Here is a 16,507-nt window from a genome sequence, read left to right on the forward strand (position 1 = left end):
CCTTTGTCCTGCTTTTTCTCACCCTTTCAGCCTCTTTCAAAACAGTGAATTAGATGGGGACCACTGTAGGCTGAACAGCAGAAGCAGTGATGGGTTTGGGGGTGTTCAGTGGTCTGTCTACAAGTGGGGTCCTAGACTAAATTGCAGAGTAAATTCTTGGCCCTGCTTCTGTCACACATCGCTTTGAAGTCCTCTTCTGCCTCGTTCCCTTATTGTCCACATCCTGGGAACTAGTATTTGATGTTGTCATCTCATCTGGCTCCCCTAAGACTTATCCCATTTAGGTGGCTTCTTGGCCTCAGAATTTACCATCCTTTTCTGTTTCGCATTTTGACCACTATTCCCTAAGGGTCCTTAGTCTTTCAGGGAAGTTTTGGGTTGGTTATCTGAAAATCATTCACAGTAACACTAGGATGAGATTGAGATCCACCTTTCTAGAAGGAGCTATTTCTAAACAATAGTTGCTTCAGAGTCTCTTCCTCTAGCTAGGTCACGGTTCTAGGCTAGACACCAGGAATAAAATCATGATTCCTTGAAATAATTCTACCCTTTAACTTTCCGAATTCAAAATGTCCTTTCCACAGTCTGTCCATGTTAATGAAATTTTACAGTGCTTTATAAGTGAAAAGGGTATACAGGCTAACATATCAGTTTAGTTGCTCAGTTGTGTCTGACTTTTTGCGACCCCATGGACTGCAGCACGCCAGGCTTCTCTGTCCAGCACCAACTTACTTACCATGAGCTTACTCAAACTCATGTCCATTGAGTTGGTGATGCCATCCAACCGTCTCATCCTCTGCCATCCCCTTCTCCCCCAGCTTTCAATCTTTCCCAGCATCAGGGTCTTTTCCAATGAGTCAGTTCTTTGCATCAAGTGGCCCGAGTATCGGAGTTTCAGCTTCAGCATCAGTCCTTCCAATGAATATTCAGGACTGATTTCCTTTAGGTTTGACTGGTTGGATCTCCTTGCAGTCCAAGAGACTCTCAAGAGTCTTCTCCAACACCACAGTTCAAAAGCATCAATTCTTTGGTGCTCAGCTTTCTTTATAGTCCAATTCTCACATCCATACATGACTGCTGGAAAAACCATAGCTTTGACAAGAGGGACCTTTGTTGGCAAAATAATGCCTCTGCTTTTTAATATGCTGTCTAGATTGGTCATAACTTTTCTTCCAAGGAGCAAGCATCTTATAATTTCATGGCTGCAGTACATTTGCTTACAGTGACACTAATGTTGTTTAAGATATTGAACTGTTATAATTTACTCATGTATTTTTACTTAAAGGACTTGGCACGATGGTAAAGAATCCACCTGCCAATGCAGGAGACACAGGTTCTATCCCTGGGTGGGGAAGAGTCCTTGGAGGAGAAATTGGCAACCCACTCCAGTATTCTTGCCTGGGAAATGCCATGAACAGAGGAAGGAGTCTGGCAAGCTACAGTCTGTGAGGTTGCAGAAAGTCCAATATGACTGAGCAACTAAGCACCCACACATTTTAACTTACCAGTTTTTGGAGGAAGTTATTTTCAGCCTTTGTGAATTCTCTGTTGATGATTTTCTTACTTAGGTTTTATCCCATTAATTCTTTACAGGTGAAACCAAAAAGGTTGCCATTTTGACCATTTTGGATGACTCCGAGCCAGAGGATGATGAAATCATTGTAGTTAGTTTGGTGTACACGGAAGGTGGAAGTAGAATTTTGCCCAGTTCCGACACCGTCAGAGTGAACATTTTGGCCAATGACAATGTGGCAGGCATTGTTAGCTTTCAGACCACTTCCAGATCTGTCATAGGTCATGAAGGTGGGTTCTTTTTATTGTTGAGTACATTCACTCTCTTTTCCATGGAGGTAATTTTTTGTCTTGTCTTTTAAAGTTTCCCATTTTTACAGATTCTTTCATTATTTTGTACAGCTGGGTCTGTTAATATATGTGGAGCTTATTTGGGAGAGGGCTGTATAACTCGATCTGTTTAACTCGATTCAGGAGCCTCACAGATTGGTATTGTGTTCTAGCTTGCCACTCCCCACTAGTGTGATTTTAAGGAAATTGGTCAAACCTGGGATGCTCAGCTTTCTCATCTGTTAAATTACGGGAAATACTATTTCCTTCAGTGGTTTCTGTATGAGGATTAAATTAGCTCTAAATGCTAAGTGCTTAAGCCTAGTTTTAGGCGCATAGCATATGTATGCTAAGGGTTAACTGTTGATATTAAATGGTGAAATATTGACTGTTCCAAACAAATAGTAGTTTCTAATCAGTGACTATTTTAGCCTGGATTTTATATTTGTATGGCAGTATATTTATGAACTAAGTGCCAAATTAGAAAATTTATAAAGTATCCCCTTTTCCCATAAAAAACAGTAATTTCTTTGAAACTTAATATTTTACATCATTTATAGGGTTTACATTTATAGGCTGCTTTTTGTTTGTTTAAAGCATCATGACAATGTTTTTGTCTTTGCATAAGTCTGTTTGAGATAAAACTGGTATTTATAGATTGTGTATCACTATAATTTGTGTTTAAAAATAATTGTATCTCAAAGATTTAAGAAATGAAAAGGATATAGATCATGCATTTGGACTTTGGTTTTTATGATGAGAAAACTGACACACAGATTAAGTGACTGGACAGAATCCTATGGCTAGTGTTGCGGCTGTGCTGGAAACTGAGGGCATTTTAGTGTGCATCGTCTTTTACCTTACCATATTCCCAACTTGCAAGTTTATTCAACTTAATGCAAATATCTGAGACATTTTCCAACACTCTTCCCTCTTATTAATGGTTTAGAATCTCATATTGCCATAGCAACAGTGAGTAAAAGTGACTAACGAATTGCTGTAAATCCAGTCTAAAGACAGATCATCAACTCTCAAAAAATTATTTGTAGTATAATACGAGTAAAACGTCACCGCAGGATAAGTTAATCTTAATAATAATGACAACAACAATAACATTTATTGAGTGTTTTCTGCCTGCCAGACATTTTACATCCATTATTTTGCTTAATTTTAACAACAGTGTTATGAAGTGGGTATAATGATATACATCAGGTTTTCAGACAAGGAAACTGAATGTTTGAGGGACTACCCAGCACATAGTTATTCATGGTGGAGCTTAAACTAGTGCTGTCTGAATCCTGAGCATATGCTATAGGGCACCTTGTGAGAAGAAGCTTTGTTTTGCTTGAAGTTATGTCTACTGCAGAATTTGGCTATGCAGGAATGTCGGGTAAATATTTGAGTTGAAAGAATAATGAATTGAGTAACAGTGTCCATGTGAGAGGAGGAAATGGGTGAGAGAAGCTGACTCTATCTCGAGTTAGATGAATTGGATTTTTAGAGATAATAGTTGAAATCAGGAAAATTACTAAGATTTTGGTGGTCAAGGAAGAAAGGCAAATTGTCAAGGATGGAGCTGTGTGAAATACCAGGCGAGGGTCCAGGAAAGGCAAAAGGCAAAGGAGAGAGAGGAGAGAATGCTCTGCCAGAGGAGTGGGAAGAGACCAAAATAAGAGTGTGTTCTCATTAGTTATCAGAAGAAAGTAAGCCTTGTGTCTGTGCCGTACTAACCTGGGGAACCAGTGAGATTAGATTCCCAAATGGACTATAGGAAGCAGTAGTAACTGCAGAGGAATTTTAGAGGAGAACTTGGGATGGACAGCAAATTACTGAGGATAAAAGACAGGATGTAGACGCCCTGGGGGCAGTTAGCCCCTCAAAGTCTGGTCCTCAAGTTGATGTCTTCACACGAAGTGTTTTTTGCTTCTGGTTTGTGACAGGATAAATTCAAAAATTGAAATAATCTTTTCTAGAGACTTTTATAATCTCATTTTGCTGTGAAATCCAAAAGTGATATCTTTTGGGCTTATACTTTGTATGTGTGTCCTTTTGACATTTAACTTACCTACTCATTTATTTTTTTTCTGTTTTATAAAAGTGTCAGTCTGTGATAGATCAAGGAAAACAAAACAAAAACCCTTTGTCTTTCACTGCTTTAGGGGTAAGAAGCACTGTCTTAGGGGATATTCAGCTTGTTGGCTCTGAGAGCAAGGAAAGGAAAAAACTGGAGAAAGCTGATATGATTATCGTATCATATCTGATATGATAAAATAGATATAATAAATCTGCTTTATCGTATCAACCTGTGAGCATGAGTTTGGTACAGGAAATAGGACGATGGATTGCATTCATTAGTTAGGACTCCCTAGACTTTTTACATTGTAGATAGTAAAACAGAGAGTATTTTGGACTTGTTTTTATTTTGTTGAAGAAATACAGAGAAGAAGGTAATGTAGAAGAAGAGAATAAAAGTGTTAGTTTCATGGACGGTATAAATTCAGTAACCAGAAAGTATTAGATTTATTGGAGGACTTAAAAGCTGCTCTGCTGCTGCTGCTACTGCTAAGTCGCTTCAGTTGTGTCTGACTCTGTGCGACCCCATAGACGGCAGCCCACCAGGCTCCGCCGTCCCTGGGATTCTTCAGGCAAGAACACTGGAGTAGGTTGCCATTTCCTTCTCCAATGTATGAAAGTGAAAGTGAAGTCGCTCAGTCGTGTCCGACTCTAGCAACCCCATGGACTGCAGCCTACCAGGCTCCTCCATCCATGGGATTTTCTAGGCAAGAGTACTGGAGTGGGGTTTTCAGCAATATGATGGAATTTTTTTTCTAGGAGTACAAAAGTATTTGGATGTCCTGGATCACTTTAAGGGGATTAGAACTGTAAAGGAGCTAGTGCCACATTCATCTTAAGGAAATCTGGATGGTGGCCGTAGCGGTAGGTTGGGGGCTCTGAAGAAACATAGGCTGTCTGCTGAGCTCCTAGTCGTCTTGGAGAAACTGCACATCTGACACCCGTGTTCTCTTTCACCTGACCGAACTTAGCCTGAAAGCCAGATTGTGGTCTCTGCAGTTTCCAACAGCTAAATATCTGCAGGAGGATGCAAACAGGAAAAATGATTGATTCTTAAAACACATGGTCCACGTGTGGTATTGGTTAAATAGCCGCTTTATCATATCAACTTGTGAGCATGAGTTTGGTACAGGAAGCAGAAAGATGAATTGCTTTCATTTATTAGTACTCCCTAGACTTTTTACATTTTCCAAATAAAAAATGGAAGAAATTTCTATTTTTTTTAGTTTACTTTTCTTTCCCTTTCCTCCTGAACCTTTTCTTAGAGTCTAAGTTAATTTTCTTCTTTTCAAAAGCATTATGTTCAGCCTCAAGAATTCAGCATTTTGTGTGTGTATTCTTTATGTTACCGCAAAATTGCATAGAGAAATATATATCACGCAAAAGTTTACAAAAATGAAAACTTCACAGTGATTCTTCAAAGATAACTGCTAAGGAAATGAAATTATAAAAATGCCATGTGTGCTTTGGGCAGTGTTAACATTGCTTTTGACCTAGTGTTGGAGTTTCATTTATGTGATTAGTTTTAAAATGTGGACTGTGCTGAACTTCTGGCTTTAGGATACATTTTCAGTTCATGGGGAGGAATTGCCCTGGTGTTTAACAATATATTGAATTCTGTAAAATCCTACTTCTACATTTTTGTCCTAAGGCAATTGGATAGATGCCCAGTGGTAAATATTACTTTCTTTCAAATGTAATGGGCAGAATTGAGAAATATGGGAGAGTAGGTTTTTATCTCATGCTGTGTATAAATGTACTCTTTATAAATCTGTGTTAGATGGTTCACTTCACCCAGCTCTGCAGCATCAGAATCATTATGTCATGTTCAATAGATTTAAAATATTTCCTTTTCTTAGAGACAGCATATATCTTTTGTAGGCAAATATTTGAACAAGAGATGTGATTCTTTAAAAAATATTTATCAAACTGCTATATTAGAAGCATTCAACTTTCTATCTTAACTGTTCTTATTGACAGTATGTGTTTCATACTATTTGTATTTCTGTAATTGTTTTAAATCATTTTCTGTTGTAGAGCACAGTCAATCTGGATGGTACCTGTATACCATATATACATGAATCTATTAAAACACGTTTCCCATATTTTAGTTTTCCATTATTGTTATACACATTGTAGTTGATGTTTATCTTTGTGAGAAGAATCCTGATTTGTTTTGCAACAAGTAGATGAAACACTCTGGGTTATTAAAACAAATTTTATGCCTAGTTCTTATTTGTGTTAGGCTAGGCCAAGGGTGCATATGATAGATCATCTGCTTAGAGTTAAAATGTATCACTGACTTTTGCTAGACTCTCGACTTGATATCAAGATGATTTTCCAGGAGTTAGACTTTTCCGTAGGGGAGGGCCCTCCCTAGGGCTTCATCTTGGGAAAAAACTAGAAGCAGTACGTTGAGACATTTGTTATCTGAAAATTTGACTTTCCCTCTAGGCCTTATCTTCTGTCCTTCCCTTATATTTAGAAAACTGAGCACCTATTTCTAATTTTTTTCTTTTCCTATATTCTTTGACTCCTTCTCTAGGTAGAAGGTAGCTTTCCGGTAACTTTTCCTAGAAAGCATTTCAAATGGACCTAATTCTTAGCAGTCTTCCTTAAAGAGACAGAGTTTTTTGATTAATAGAAAATCTTCACATCATTCATACTACTGATATGAGTTTCAGTAGCTTTATACAATTATGTGTTTAAGGAATGCTTGATTTACCTTTTATGAGTGTGTGTTGTGCTTCAAATTGTGTTTCTTGTCATATTTTCTTGCAAGTTACTTGCGTGGTATTGTTAAATTTTCAAAAGTGGTCTTAAAATTGGTATTAGACTGAGTATTTTTACATGTAATAAGTTCAGAGGAGGATTTTACATCTTCTTAGCATTTCATTTTTAGTTTCACTTTTAATGGTGCATTTATTCCCAAATCTCTATGTACCATCTTACAACTGTAATTTTTTATTATGAAATGTACAGGTTCCCCTTCAACATGGGTTTTCATTGATCTACATTTTTTTTGCCATTTGTATTTTTATTACATCTTTAGTAGTTTTTCAAACTTACATAATTTTCATTTTTAAATATTACTATGTTTCCCTGAAATCCATGACTCTATACAACTTTATATTTGTGTTACCAGACAACGCTGTAGGTGAAACAGCTTCGTAACTCCAAAGGTCTCTCCATGGCTTTCAGTAATAAACCCTTGTGGAATTCTGCATGGTATACGAGAGAGCTGCTCTAGGGTTTCAGGACAGTGTCTGTGTTTTATTCCTCTGAGTTACACAAGTATCAATGTTTTGGATGGTATGGCAATTATTGCTGACTGTACCCATTCTTTCAGTTATATCCTAACCTTTGGACATTCTAATAGTGTTTCCTTTCTGTTTCAAAAAAATCCAAGTCATAGCCTACTAACATGATACAGTTAAAAATTTTTTTCATATTGAAACATTTTAAAATGTATACATTAAATATTGAATTGTTTTGGGAAATTTTATTTAGAAGTCTTTCTGATGTTTTTGCTTTCTTATATTTTCTGCTGTCCCAGAATAATGTATTGCATTAAAGTTATGTGTGCTCAAATGTAGTATGAAAATTTTTTGTTTATTAGTAATTTAAAAATTGAGGGTAAGAGGAGAAAGGGGTGACAGAGGATGAGATGGTTGGATGGCATCATCGACTCAATGGACATGAGTTTGAGGAAACTCAGGGAGATAGTGATGGATAGAGAAGCCTGGTGTGCTGCAATTCATGGGGTTGCAAAGAGTCAGACACGACTTAGCGACTGAACAACAACAAATTGAAATTAAGATAATCTCTAAATTAATTAATTTATGATATTTCAAGAAACCTGTTACAAGTAATTATTTAATTTTTTTTTTTTCAAGAGTAAAAAAGCTGTGGTAGTTAAAATATATTTGGAAAAAACTGTTGATATTTTTATTGCTATTCTCCTTTAAAAAAGGTCGGAAGTATTTAACTTGTTTAGATAACTAAATAAAAGTGATTTTTAAATGAATATGCATAGATTTCAACTATATGTCTCTGCTATAAAATTTGAATAAGGATGTGTTCTTTTAAAGCTTTTAAAACATTAATTCACTTATCTTTTTAAAATTATTATTACATTTTAGTGCTATGCTTCATTAGTATAATGTGTTCATCATCATCAAAATTTTGAATGCAGCATATTTTCAGCAAGCCATCACCAGTTTCCATAGGAGCTTACTTTTCACTTTAAGTTATTTAGAAGAGATGTCTGTTTTGATTTTCTTCAGTTTTATAAAGTATTACATGAGGATAAAAGCCAGGAATGGAAAGTACCTAAAATGCCTCAATTATCCAGGAAGGATAACTGTAACTTTGGTGAAGTTACAGAGGTTGATATACAGATTTGACACTTTTCCTTTGTATTTCTTTTTATAAACCAAAATCATTGATGGTATATGTAAGTTACAATTTAAAGAAATGTGATTTTCAGGTATTTGCAAGCATTTTTATGCATGCATTGTGTAAAATCACATTGCATACCAGTGTAAGGAATTTGTGTCCTTTTGAGAAGTGAAGAGAGAATTTACTTGTATTATTGCTAATTTTGACTATGAGGACTTAATTATTAAATTTACAGAACATTTCTGTTCTGGTGCATGTTTTGGAGTGTATAAAAAGTTTGTGTTTTCCATTTTAGCATGTGCTTTTTAACTTTTACACATTAAACTTCCTGAAGTTCTACTAAATGGAAGTATTTAGAAGTAGAATCAGCAGTAATGTGTTAACAAGCAGTAAGCATGTATAAAGCTTCTAGAAAATTGCAAACAGAACAGGTTTGTAATGTTTTTAGAAAAGGCGTTGTAGCAGTTGCATGTGTGGGATTTGGGTTTTGTTGACTTCAAATGAATAAGTTCATTTTACATTAAACATTCATCAATCTGTACATTTGACTTGCAGGAGAAATCTTACAGTTCCATGTGATACGAACACCCCCTGGTCGAGGAAATGTTACTGTTAGCTGGAAAATTACTGGGCAAAACCTAGAACTCAATTTTGCTAACTCTACTGGTCAACTCTTCTTTCCTGAGGTAATAGCACCAGGAAAAACTGGACTGAACTTCTTGGAGGAAACTGTGTTTTGTGAGGAAAATGGGAAAATTCTGATGATGTAATACAAGGATTAACAGAGATTGATAAGGGAGCTACTTCCTTAGGAACTCAAAGGATTTCTAAGACTTCAGGAGGGGGTTTGTTTTTGCATATGTGCTTGCGTGACTGGATCTCCTTTAAGCAAACAGAAAACGCTGGCTTCGTATCTGGGGCAAGCCCTCTTGGCCTCCTGCCCTCCCAGTGTTGGCAGCTGTGTCGTTCTGCAGATGATGAATACTCTTGTCCCTCTTTGCTTACTCCTCACTCTCGTGGAACGCTAATTACCCTTGGAACGTAAATGTTTCACTGCTATGAAACAGCTAATATAGCCCTAGAAACAAATGTCTTTTTATCTCTTGTTCACACAGTGTTTTTGAGCTTGCATTTAGGTGTTCTTTCTGATATTTGGAAAGAAGATGATTGGTGAAAGATAACTATGTAAAAACAGCTCTTGGGTACTAAGTTAGTACACTCTACTGTTACTCTTCATCTTCTCTTTTCCACACCCACTTGATAGGAATTCTCGTTTGCTGACATGTTTAATTATTTTTCTCTTCATTTCCACTGCCTAAACATAAGCCAAACCTTTATAACCTTCTGCCTTGATTACTTGATTACATTTGACTTCTGTTAACTGGTTTCCCTAAAACACTGGTCTTGTTTTCCATACTCCAGTTATTCCCATTCACCATTGCCATAGAAATCTCTCCAGACAATTGCATTGTCTGGAATTTTTAGTAGTGCTACATTGCTTATTAGATAAGATCTACATACATTAACTCAGCACTCAAAATCTTCTAGTTTGTTCTCCATCTACTTTAAGCCTGTTTTCCTAGGAGTCATGTTTTTCTTTTTAATATATACTTTATTTTTTAAGCCACAGAACAGTTTACATGAAACTATGTTTGGGTGCACGGTTTATAAAGACAATAAAAGTAGAAGATAGTTTGTGCTCAGTGACAGTAGAAAGATGAATTTCTTTGTGTTTGATACAGGGATCATTGAATAAAACAATATCTGTGCATTTGTTGGATGACAATATTCCTGAGGAGAAAGAAGTATACCAGGTCATTCTGTATGATGTCAGGACACAAGGTAACACAGAATTTTATTGTTATTTTTCTGGTATGTTATTTTCAGAAAAAATAATAGTTGCTATCTATATTTAACGATCGGAGAAGGCAATGGCACCCCACTCCAGTACTCTTGCATGGAAAATCCCATGGATGGAGGAGACTGGTAGGCTGTAGTCCATGGGGTCACTAAGAGTCGGACACGACTGAGCGATTTCACTTTAATTTTTCACTTTCATGTGTTGGAGAAGGAAATGGCAACCCACTCCAGTGTTCTTGCCTGGAGAATCCCAGGGACGGGGGAGCCTGGTGGGCTGCCGTCTATGAGGTTGCACAGAGTCGGAGACGACTGAAGCGACTTAGCAGCAGCAGCAGCAATATTTAACGATTAGGTGGATACCGATTTAAAAAATGTTACTTTAAATATCATCTGCCCTGTAACAGTTTAGATCCAAACAAATCAGCTCAGCATGAAAATACTTATAGATTCAGTTAAAAACTCTAGAATTTTTGCTAAGTATTTCCTATGGAATAAAATACATCTCCAAAGGTAGAATTTGGTAAAATTAATTTTATACTCAGTTCAGTTTAGTCGCTCAGTTGTGTCCAACTCTTTGCAACCCCATGAACCACAGCACGTCGGCCTCCCTGTCCATCATCAACTCCCAGTTTGGATTCTGGATCAGTTATATGGGATAAATTAGATTTAGTAATTTGTGTAAGTAATCCTCAGTTTCTGATCACTTTATGAAATTCAGATGACCAGTACAGCAACTAATAATAATTGGTCAAGCAAAAAAGAATCATGATTTACTACCTAAGAAGAAAAGTAAAAGGTAGCTTCTGTTTGTCAATCTAAAGATTTCTGTTAGAGAAGTAACAGTAACCACTTTCTGCTTACTTTACTGTGTTTCAGAGAGTGAGATTATATTTTAAGTGTTTAGCAGTTAATGCCAAATCACCGTTCGATTTCTTGTGGTCCCTGACTTTCTTAGGAGTTTCACCAGCAGGCGCTGCTCTGCTCGACGCTCAAGGATACGCAGCTGTTCTGACCGTAGAAGCCAGTGATGAACCACACGGAGTGTTAAATTTTGCTCTTTCATCAAGATTTGTTTTGCTGCAGGAGGCTAACACAACAGTTAAGCTTTTCATCAACAGAGAATTCGGATCTCTAGGTTTGTGTTACTCTAGACTGAATGGAATTTCCAGGCAGGTGCTTTTTAAGTATTCTACTAGGGTGGATGAAAGCCATTGCTAAAATAAACCAGGAATGGGGAAAAAAATGAACATTGTACTATCTAGTGTCACAAAATGCTGTACAATATACAGTCATACAGCATATGATAGCGGGTGGGCTATGGGTCCACTAACAGAGCTGGGCTTGGCCCAGGGTGACTCTGTTCCAATATGCCTCTCATTCTTCTCCTGCCACCGGTAGAGGCACTGAGGGCGAGCAAAAACATGCAGACTCCATCAGGTCTAGGCTCATAACTAGCACACAATCACTTTGCCTTTGTGCTAGCAGCCAAAATAAGTCACACAGTCAACCCAAAGTCTAGAGGCGGGGCGTCTGCCTTGCCCACAGCGCAGTATCACTGAGCCCTACATGGTAAAGGCCAGACACGTAGGAAGGGGTGAAGAATTGGGGGCCAACAGTGCAGCTACTGAGGTGCTTTTACGAAAGTCAAAAAGTTTGTAGTGTTATTTTTAAAAATTTATTTATTTTTAATTGAAGGATGTTTGCTTTACAATATTGTGTTGGTTTCTGTCATTCATCAACATGAACCGGCCATAGGTATACCTTTGGCCATAGGTATATCTTTGGTATACCTTTGTCCCCACCCTCTTGAACCTCCTATTTTTTAAAAAAAAAAACTTAATTATAAAACCTTTTCCCATCCAATTCACTTAGGAGCAATTAATGTCACGTATGCCACAGTTCCTGGAATGTTGAGCCGAAAGAACCAAACAGAAGGAAACCTTGCTGAGCCAGATGTGGACTTTGTCCCGGTCATTGGCTTTCTGATTTTAGAAGAAGGGGAAACAGCAGGAGCCATCGACATTACTATCCTTGAGGTAAAACACTTATTTTGCTGTTGCTGCACTAAACGTGAATAGCCAGCTAACAAGTAGAAATCGATTAAATGCTCTGGTGCCTTTAAATCAGCTTATTTCTTTTTGTGATTTCTTTTTTTAACCACACAGGGATTCTGTTCTGGTCTAGATAGGGTCATCTGTTGTCGTGTATGTTATTATAGAAACAACTTTTGATAAAGAAAATCTCTTTAGAGAAGTCCCCTTTAAGATGGCATTGGCCTGAGAGATTCCAGAGGAGCATTTTGATTACTCTGAAGGATTCATTGGAGCAGTGAAGCCATGTAGGTCAGCGTCTTAGTTGTTAAGACTGGTTAAATTAGAGATAGCAGGAAACTCACTAGGGGCTGATGGTATAAGATGTGATTATGGTCAAGCTTAAAGTAATCGTTGGTGACTGAAATTGTGTTTTAAATGATTTTTCACATTGCAGAATCTTGTGCTGCTTTGGGACCTGGTGTTTCAACTACCTAAATTCACTTCCAAGAGGTTTATGAAAATAATACCTATGGAGAGGGTAGGAGATGACTGTGAGGCAGAGGGTGGAGGAGGGAGAGAGTGAATATTGCCTTAGGAAATGATTTTTCAATTACCGTGTATTTTGGGGATTCTGTTTCTTAAAAATTCTTATTTTCTCAGAAGCTTTTTACATTTACAAAAGGAAAAGTACTAAACCATCTACCATCTGAAGTCAGTAATTCTTGTTTTGTTGTGACACTGTGACCTAATACAAGAATTTGAGAATTCTCTGTGACATACGACACAGGATTTGATGAAACTTTAAGGTGATCTTCTTTCAAATATAGTATCTGTTGATGTAACAATGAAAATAAATTATTCCTCAGATATGTTAGTTTTTAAAGCAGAAAGTCACCTTTCAGAGGTCTAGTTTACAGAGTCTTGTTCTATGAACACAGAATTTCAAAGTTTCCTTTGTTTCTCCCTAGGTCTTTGTAGCCCTTTCTGTTCTTAGATTATTAGCACAAGATTAAAAGACCACAAGTCTGTATGTGCAGAAATAAACCAGGCCGGGGGGATATATACAGTCTATACAGACTGAGGAGAGTTGTTCCGTGGGGACGGGGTACAGCGAGAGTAGATGGGAGACGGTCCCTGTACATCGCTAATTTTGTAATTCATTGGTCTGTGTATTATCGAAGACAGAGTCAGTAACTTGTATTTTCTTAATTTTTCATGTGGCAACATATCTCCATTAAACAGAATGAAGAGAGAGATACATATACTGATATTACATATTCATATATATATGTATACTGATTTCTGTGTAGATATTGCTGTCTGTCTAGTTGCTGATGATATGGTTTTGCTAGTCCTCCTGTTTTGAGCACCAGCCTTGTTAGTCATTAATCATAGTATTGTATGAAAATTAACCATCGCTAGTATCTATCACTCTGTAGGGACTCGCTCTAGGGCCAGCTACTCCATATACATTATGTATAACCAGTTTTACATATTTTTAATCAATATCCCCAAAGTAGCTGTTATTTCCCTCATTATAAATTGGAATTGGACTTCCCCTAGTGGTCCAGTGGTTAAGCATCTGCTATGCATTATGTTTAACCAGTTTTACATATTTTAAATCAATATCCCCCAAAAAAGAAAGGGAAAGTGAAGTCGCTCTGTCGTGTCCAACTCTTTGCAACCCCCATTGTAGCCTACTACGCTCCTCCATCCATGGGTTTTTCCAGGCAAGAGTACTTGAGTGGGTTGCCATTTCCTTCTCCAGGGCATCTTCCAGACTCAGGGATCGAACCTGGGTCTCCTGCATTGTAGGCAGACGCTTTACCATCTGAGCCACCAGGGAAGTCCCCAAAGTAGCTGTTATTTCCCTCATTATAAATTGGAATTGGATTTCCCTGGTGGTCCAGTGGTTAAGCATCTGCGTGCTGATGCAGGGGACACGGGTTCCATCCCTGCTCCAGGAAGATCCCATGTGCTGCAGGACAACTAAACCTGTGCGCCACAATGGCTGAGTCGGTGCTCTAGAGCCCAGGAGCCGCTGCTGCTGAAGCCTGCCAGCCCTAGAGCCTGTGCTCTGCAGCAAGAGAAGCCTCTGCAGTGAGAAGCCTCCACAGCAACTAGAGGGTGGCCGCTGCTCACCGCAGCTAGAGAAAGCCCATGTGCAGCAACGAACACCCAGCGTGGCCAAAAAAAACAAAGAAGACAGAATTGAGGCCTGAAAGTTTTAACAATGCACCTAAAATTACAGAAATGTTGTACTAGGTCTCTTTGACTACAAAGCCTGTGTTTTTCCCACCATGTTATTCTATTCTTCACTCTTAATTGGATATGAAAGCAATTTAAAATCTTTTACTCTTACTATATTTCAAATAATATTAAGCTTGTATAGTTATATAATTGTTTACATATTAGTCCAGGTAAAAACTGAAATCAATATAAAATGATTTCATGTGGTTCAACATAATAACATATAATCAGGTATAAAAGTTTAATAGTTTTATGTGTTTTTTTTTAAAAAATTTCAGCTTTATTGAAGTACAGTTAACCCATACTGCATGGTAAACTTACGTAAAGTCTTAAAAAGTATATAAAATTGGAAGGTAGTTAAAGCATATATTGTGTTGATTTGATTTATATTTACATTGTGAAAGGATTCTGCATATCTAGTTAACACCTCCATCACCTCATGTGTTTATCTTTTTGTGTGCATATGAACATACATGTTCTACCCTACCAGCAAATTTCACACAGTAAGGTGTTGTCGGCTGGAATCACTGTGTTTTCCTTTATTTATTTATTTATTTATTTATTTTTATTTAATTTTATTTTATTTTTAAACTTTACATAACTGTATTAGTTTTGCCAAATATCAAAATAAAGTGTTTTACTTTAGATCCTGAGATCTTAGTCATCTATAGCTGAGTTTGTACTCTTTTGCCAATTCCTTCCCTGTCCCCACCCCCAAATTCCCCACCTAGCCCCTGACAACCAATTTTCTATTCTCTGTTTTATGAGGATGACTCTTTATTTTTAGATTCCACATATAAGTTCTACCATACAGTATATCTTCCTTTGTCTGGCTTATTTCACTTAGCGTAATGCCTTCAAGATCCATCTTTGTTGTCAAGACGAATGATTTCCTTCTTTCTTGTGGCTGAACAATGTTCCATCTTACGTACCACATCTCACCCCTTCATCTGTTGATGGACACTTAGGCTGTTTCTGTAACTTGGCCACTGTGAATAATGCTGTAATGAATATGGGAGTGCGTATACCTCCTCATTATTCCATTTTCATTTCCTTTGGATAAATACCCAGGTGTGCGATTGCTGGTGGTTCTATTTTTAAGTTTCTCAGGAGCCTTCATATTGTTTTGCACAGTGACTGCCCCAGTGTACACTCTCACCAACAGTGTAAGGGGTCCCCTTTCTCCACATTCTCACCAACACTGATAGCTTTTTGATAATAGCCATTCTAACAGGTGTGAAGTGATGTCTCATTGTGGTTTTGACTTGATTTCTATGATGGTTAGTGACATTGAGCGCATTTTCATGCACAGGTTGGCCATTTGTATATCCTCCTTGGAAAAATTTCTATTCCATTCCTCTGCATTTTAAATCAGATTATTTGTTATTTTGCTGTTGACTTATATGACTGTTAAAATATATTTTGGATCTTTGTGATTTGCAAATATTTTCTTCCATTTGATAGGTTGCCTTTTGTTTTGCTGATGTTTTCTTCTGCTATGCAGAAGCTTTTCAGTTTGATGTAGTTCCACTTGTTATTTTTGCTCTTATTGCTTTTGTTTTTGGTGTTAAATCCAAAAAAATCATTGCTAAGGCATGTTTTTTTTTCTGACTTAAATCTTTTCTACTCTGTGTTTGGATTTTTATGTTTTCTGTATACCATTTAAATATATATATTTAAAAGATAATTTCAAAAAACAGCTTGTGAGAGGTAATTACTTTGAGAGCATAATTGTAGAGAATTTAATGGGTGAATTTTTGCAGGACGATATACCAGAACTAGAAGAATATTTCCTCGTGAATTTAACTCATGTGGAACTTATCATGGCTCCTTTCACTTCATTTCCTCCTAGATTAGGTATGCTGGCCTTTTTTGTTTGTTTGTTTCTGTTTACTCACTGCAAATGAAATAAAATTTCTTCAGTTTTTAATCAGAAATGATCATTGTGAAATTTGGTAATCTCAGCTATATGTGAAAATATGGTGAGCTTTTAGATTTAGTTTAAAGACCCTCATATATTGTAGTTGTGTGCATCGGACAGCATAAAG

General features: G+C 37.1%; 1 protein-coding gene and 1 non-coding gene across 2 annotated transcripts in view; one reads left to right on the top strand and one right to left on the bottom strand.

Annotated features, from left to right (window-relative positions):
- ADGRV1 (adhesion G protein-coupled receptor V1) overlaps nucleotides 1-16,507 on the top strand; it is a 538,620-nt gene that overhangs the window by 115,045 nt on the left and 407,068 nt on the right. Inside the window, exons 34-39 of the mRNA XM_055564426.1 lie at nucleotides 1,594-1,803; nucleotides 8,872-9,002; nucleotides 10,059-10,158; nucleotides 11,132-11,311; nucleotides 12,049-12,212; nucleotides 16,223-16,316. Of these exons, the coding sequence (XP_055420401.1) occupies nucleotides 1,594-1,803; nucleotides 8,872-9,002; nucleotides 10,059-10,158; nucleotides 11,132-11,311; nucleotides 12,049-12,212; nucleotides 16,223-16,316 (879 nt within the window). The remainder of the gene's footprint in view (nucleotides 1-1,593; nucleotides 1,804-8,871; nucleotides 9,003-10,058; nucleotides 10,159-11,131; nucleotides 11,312-12,048; nucleotides 12,213-16,222; nucleotides 16,317-16,507) is intronic.
- TRNAC-ACA (transfer RNA cysteine (anticodon ACA)) lies at nucleotides 13,983-14,055 on the bottom strand. Its single transcript has one exon. It is a non-coding gene; the product is annotated as a tRNA-Cys (tRNA).

Source organism: Bubalus kerabau, chromosome 1 (genome assembly GCF_029407905.1).
Source record: "Bubalus kerabau isolate K-KA32 ecotype Philippines breed swamp buffalo chromosome 1, PCC_UOA_SB_1v2, whole genome shotgun sequence".
Taxonomy (NCBI): Eukaryota; Metazoa; Chordata; class Mammalia; order Artiodactyla; family Bovidae; genus Bubalus; species Bubalus kerabau.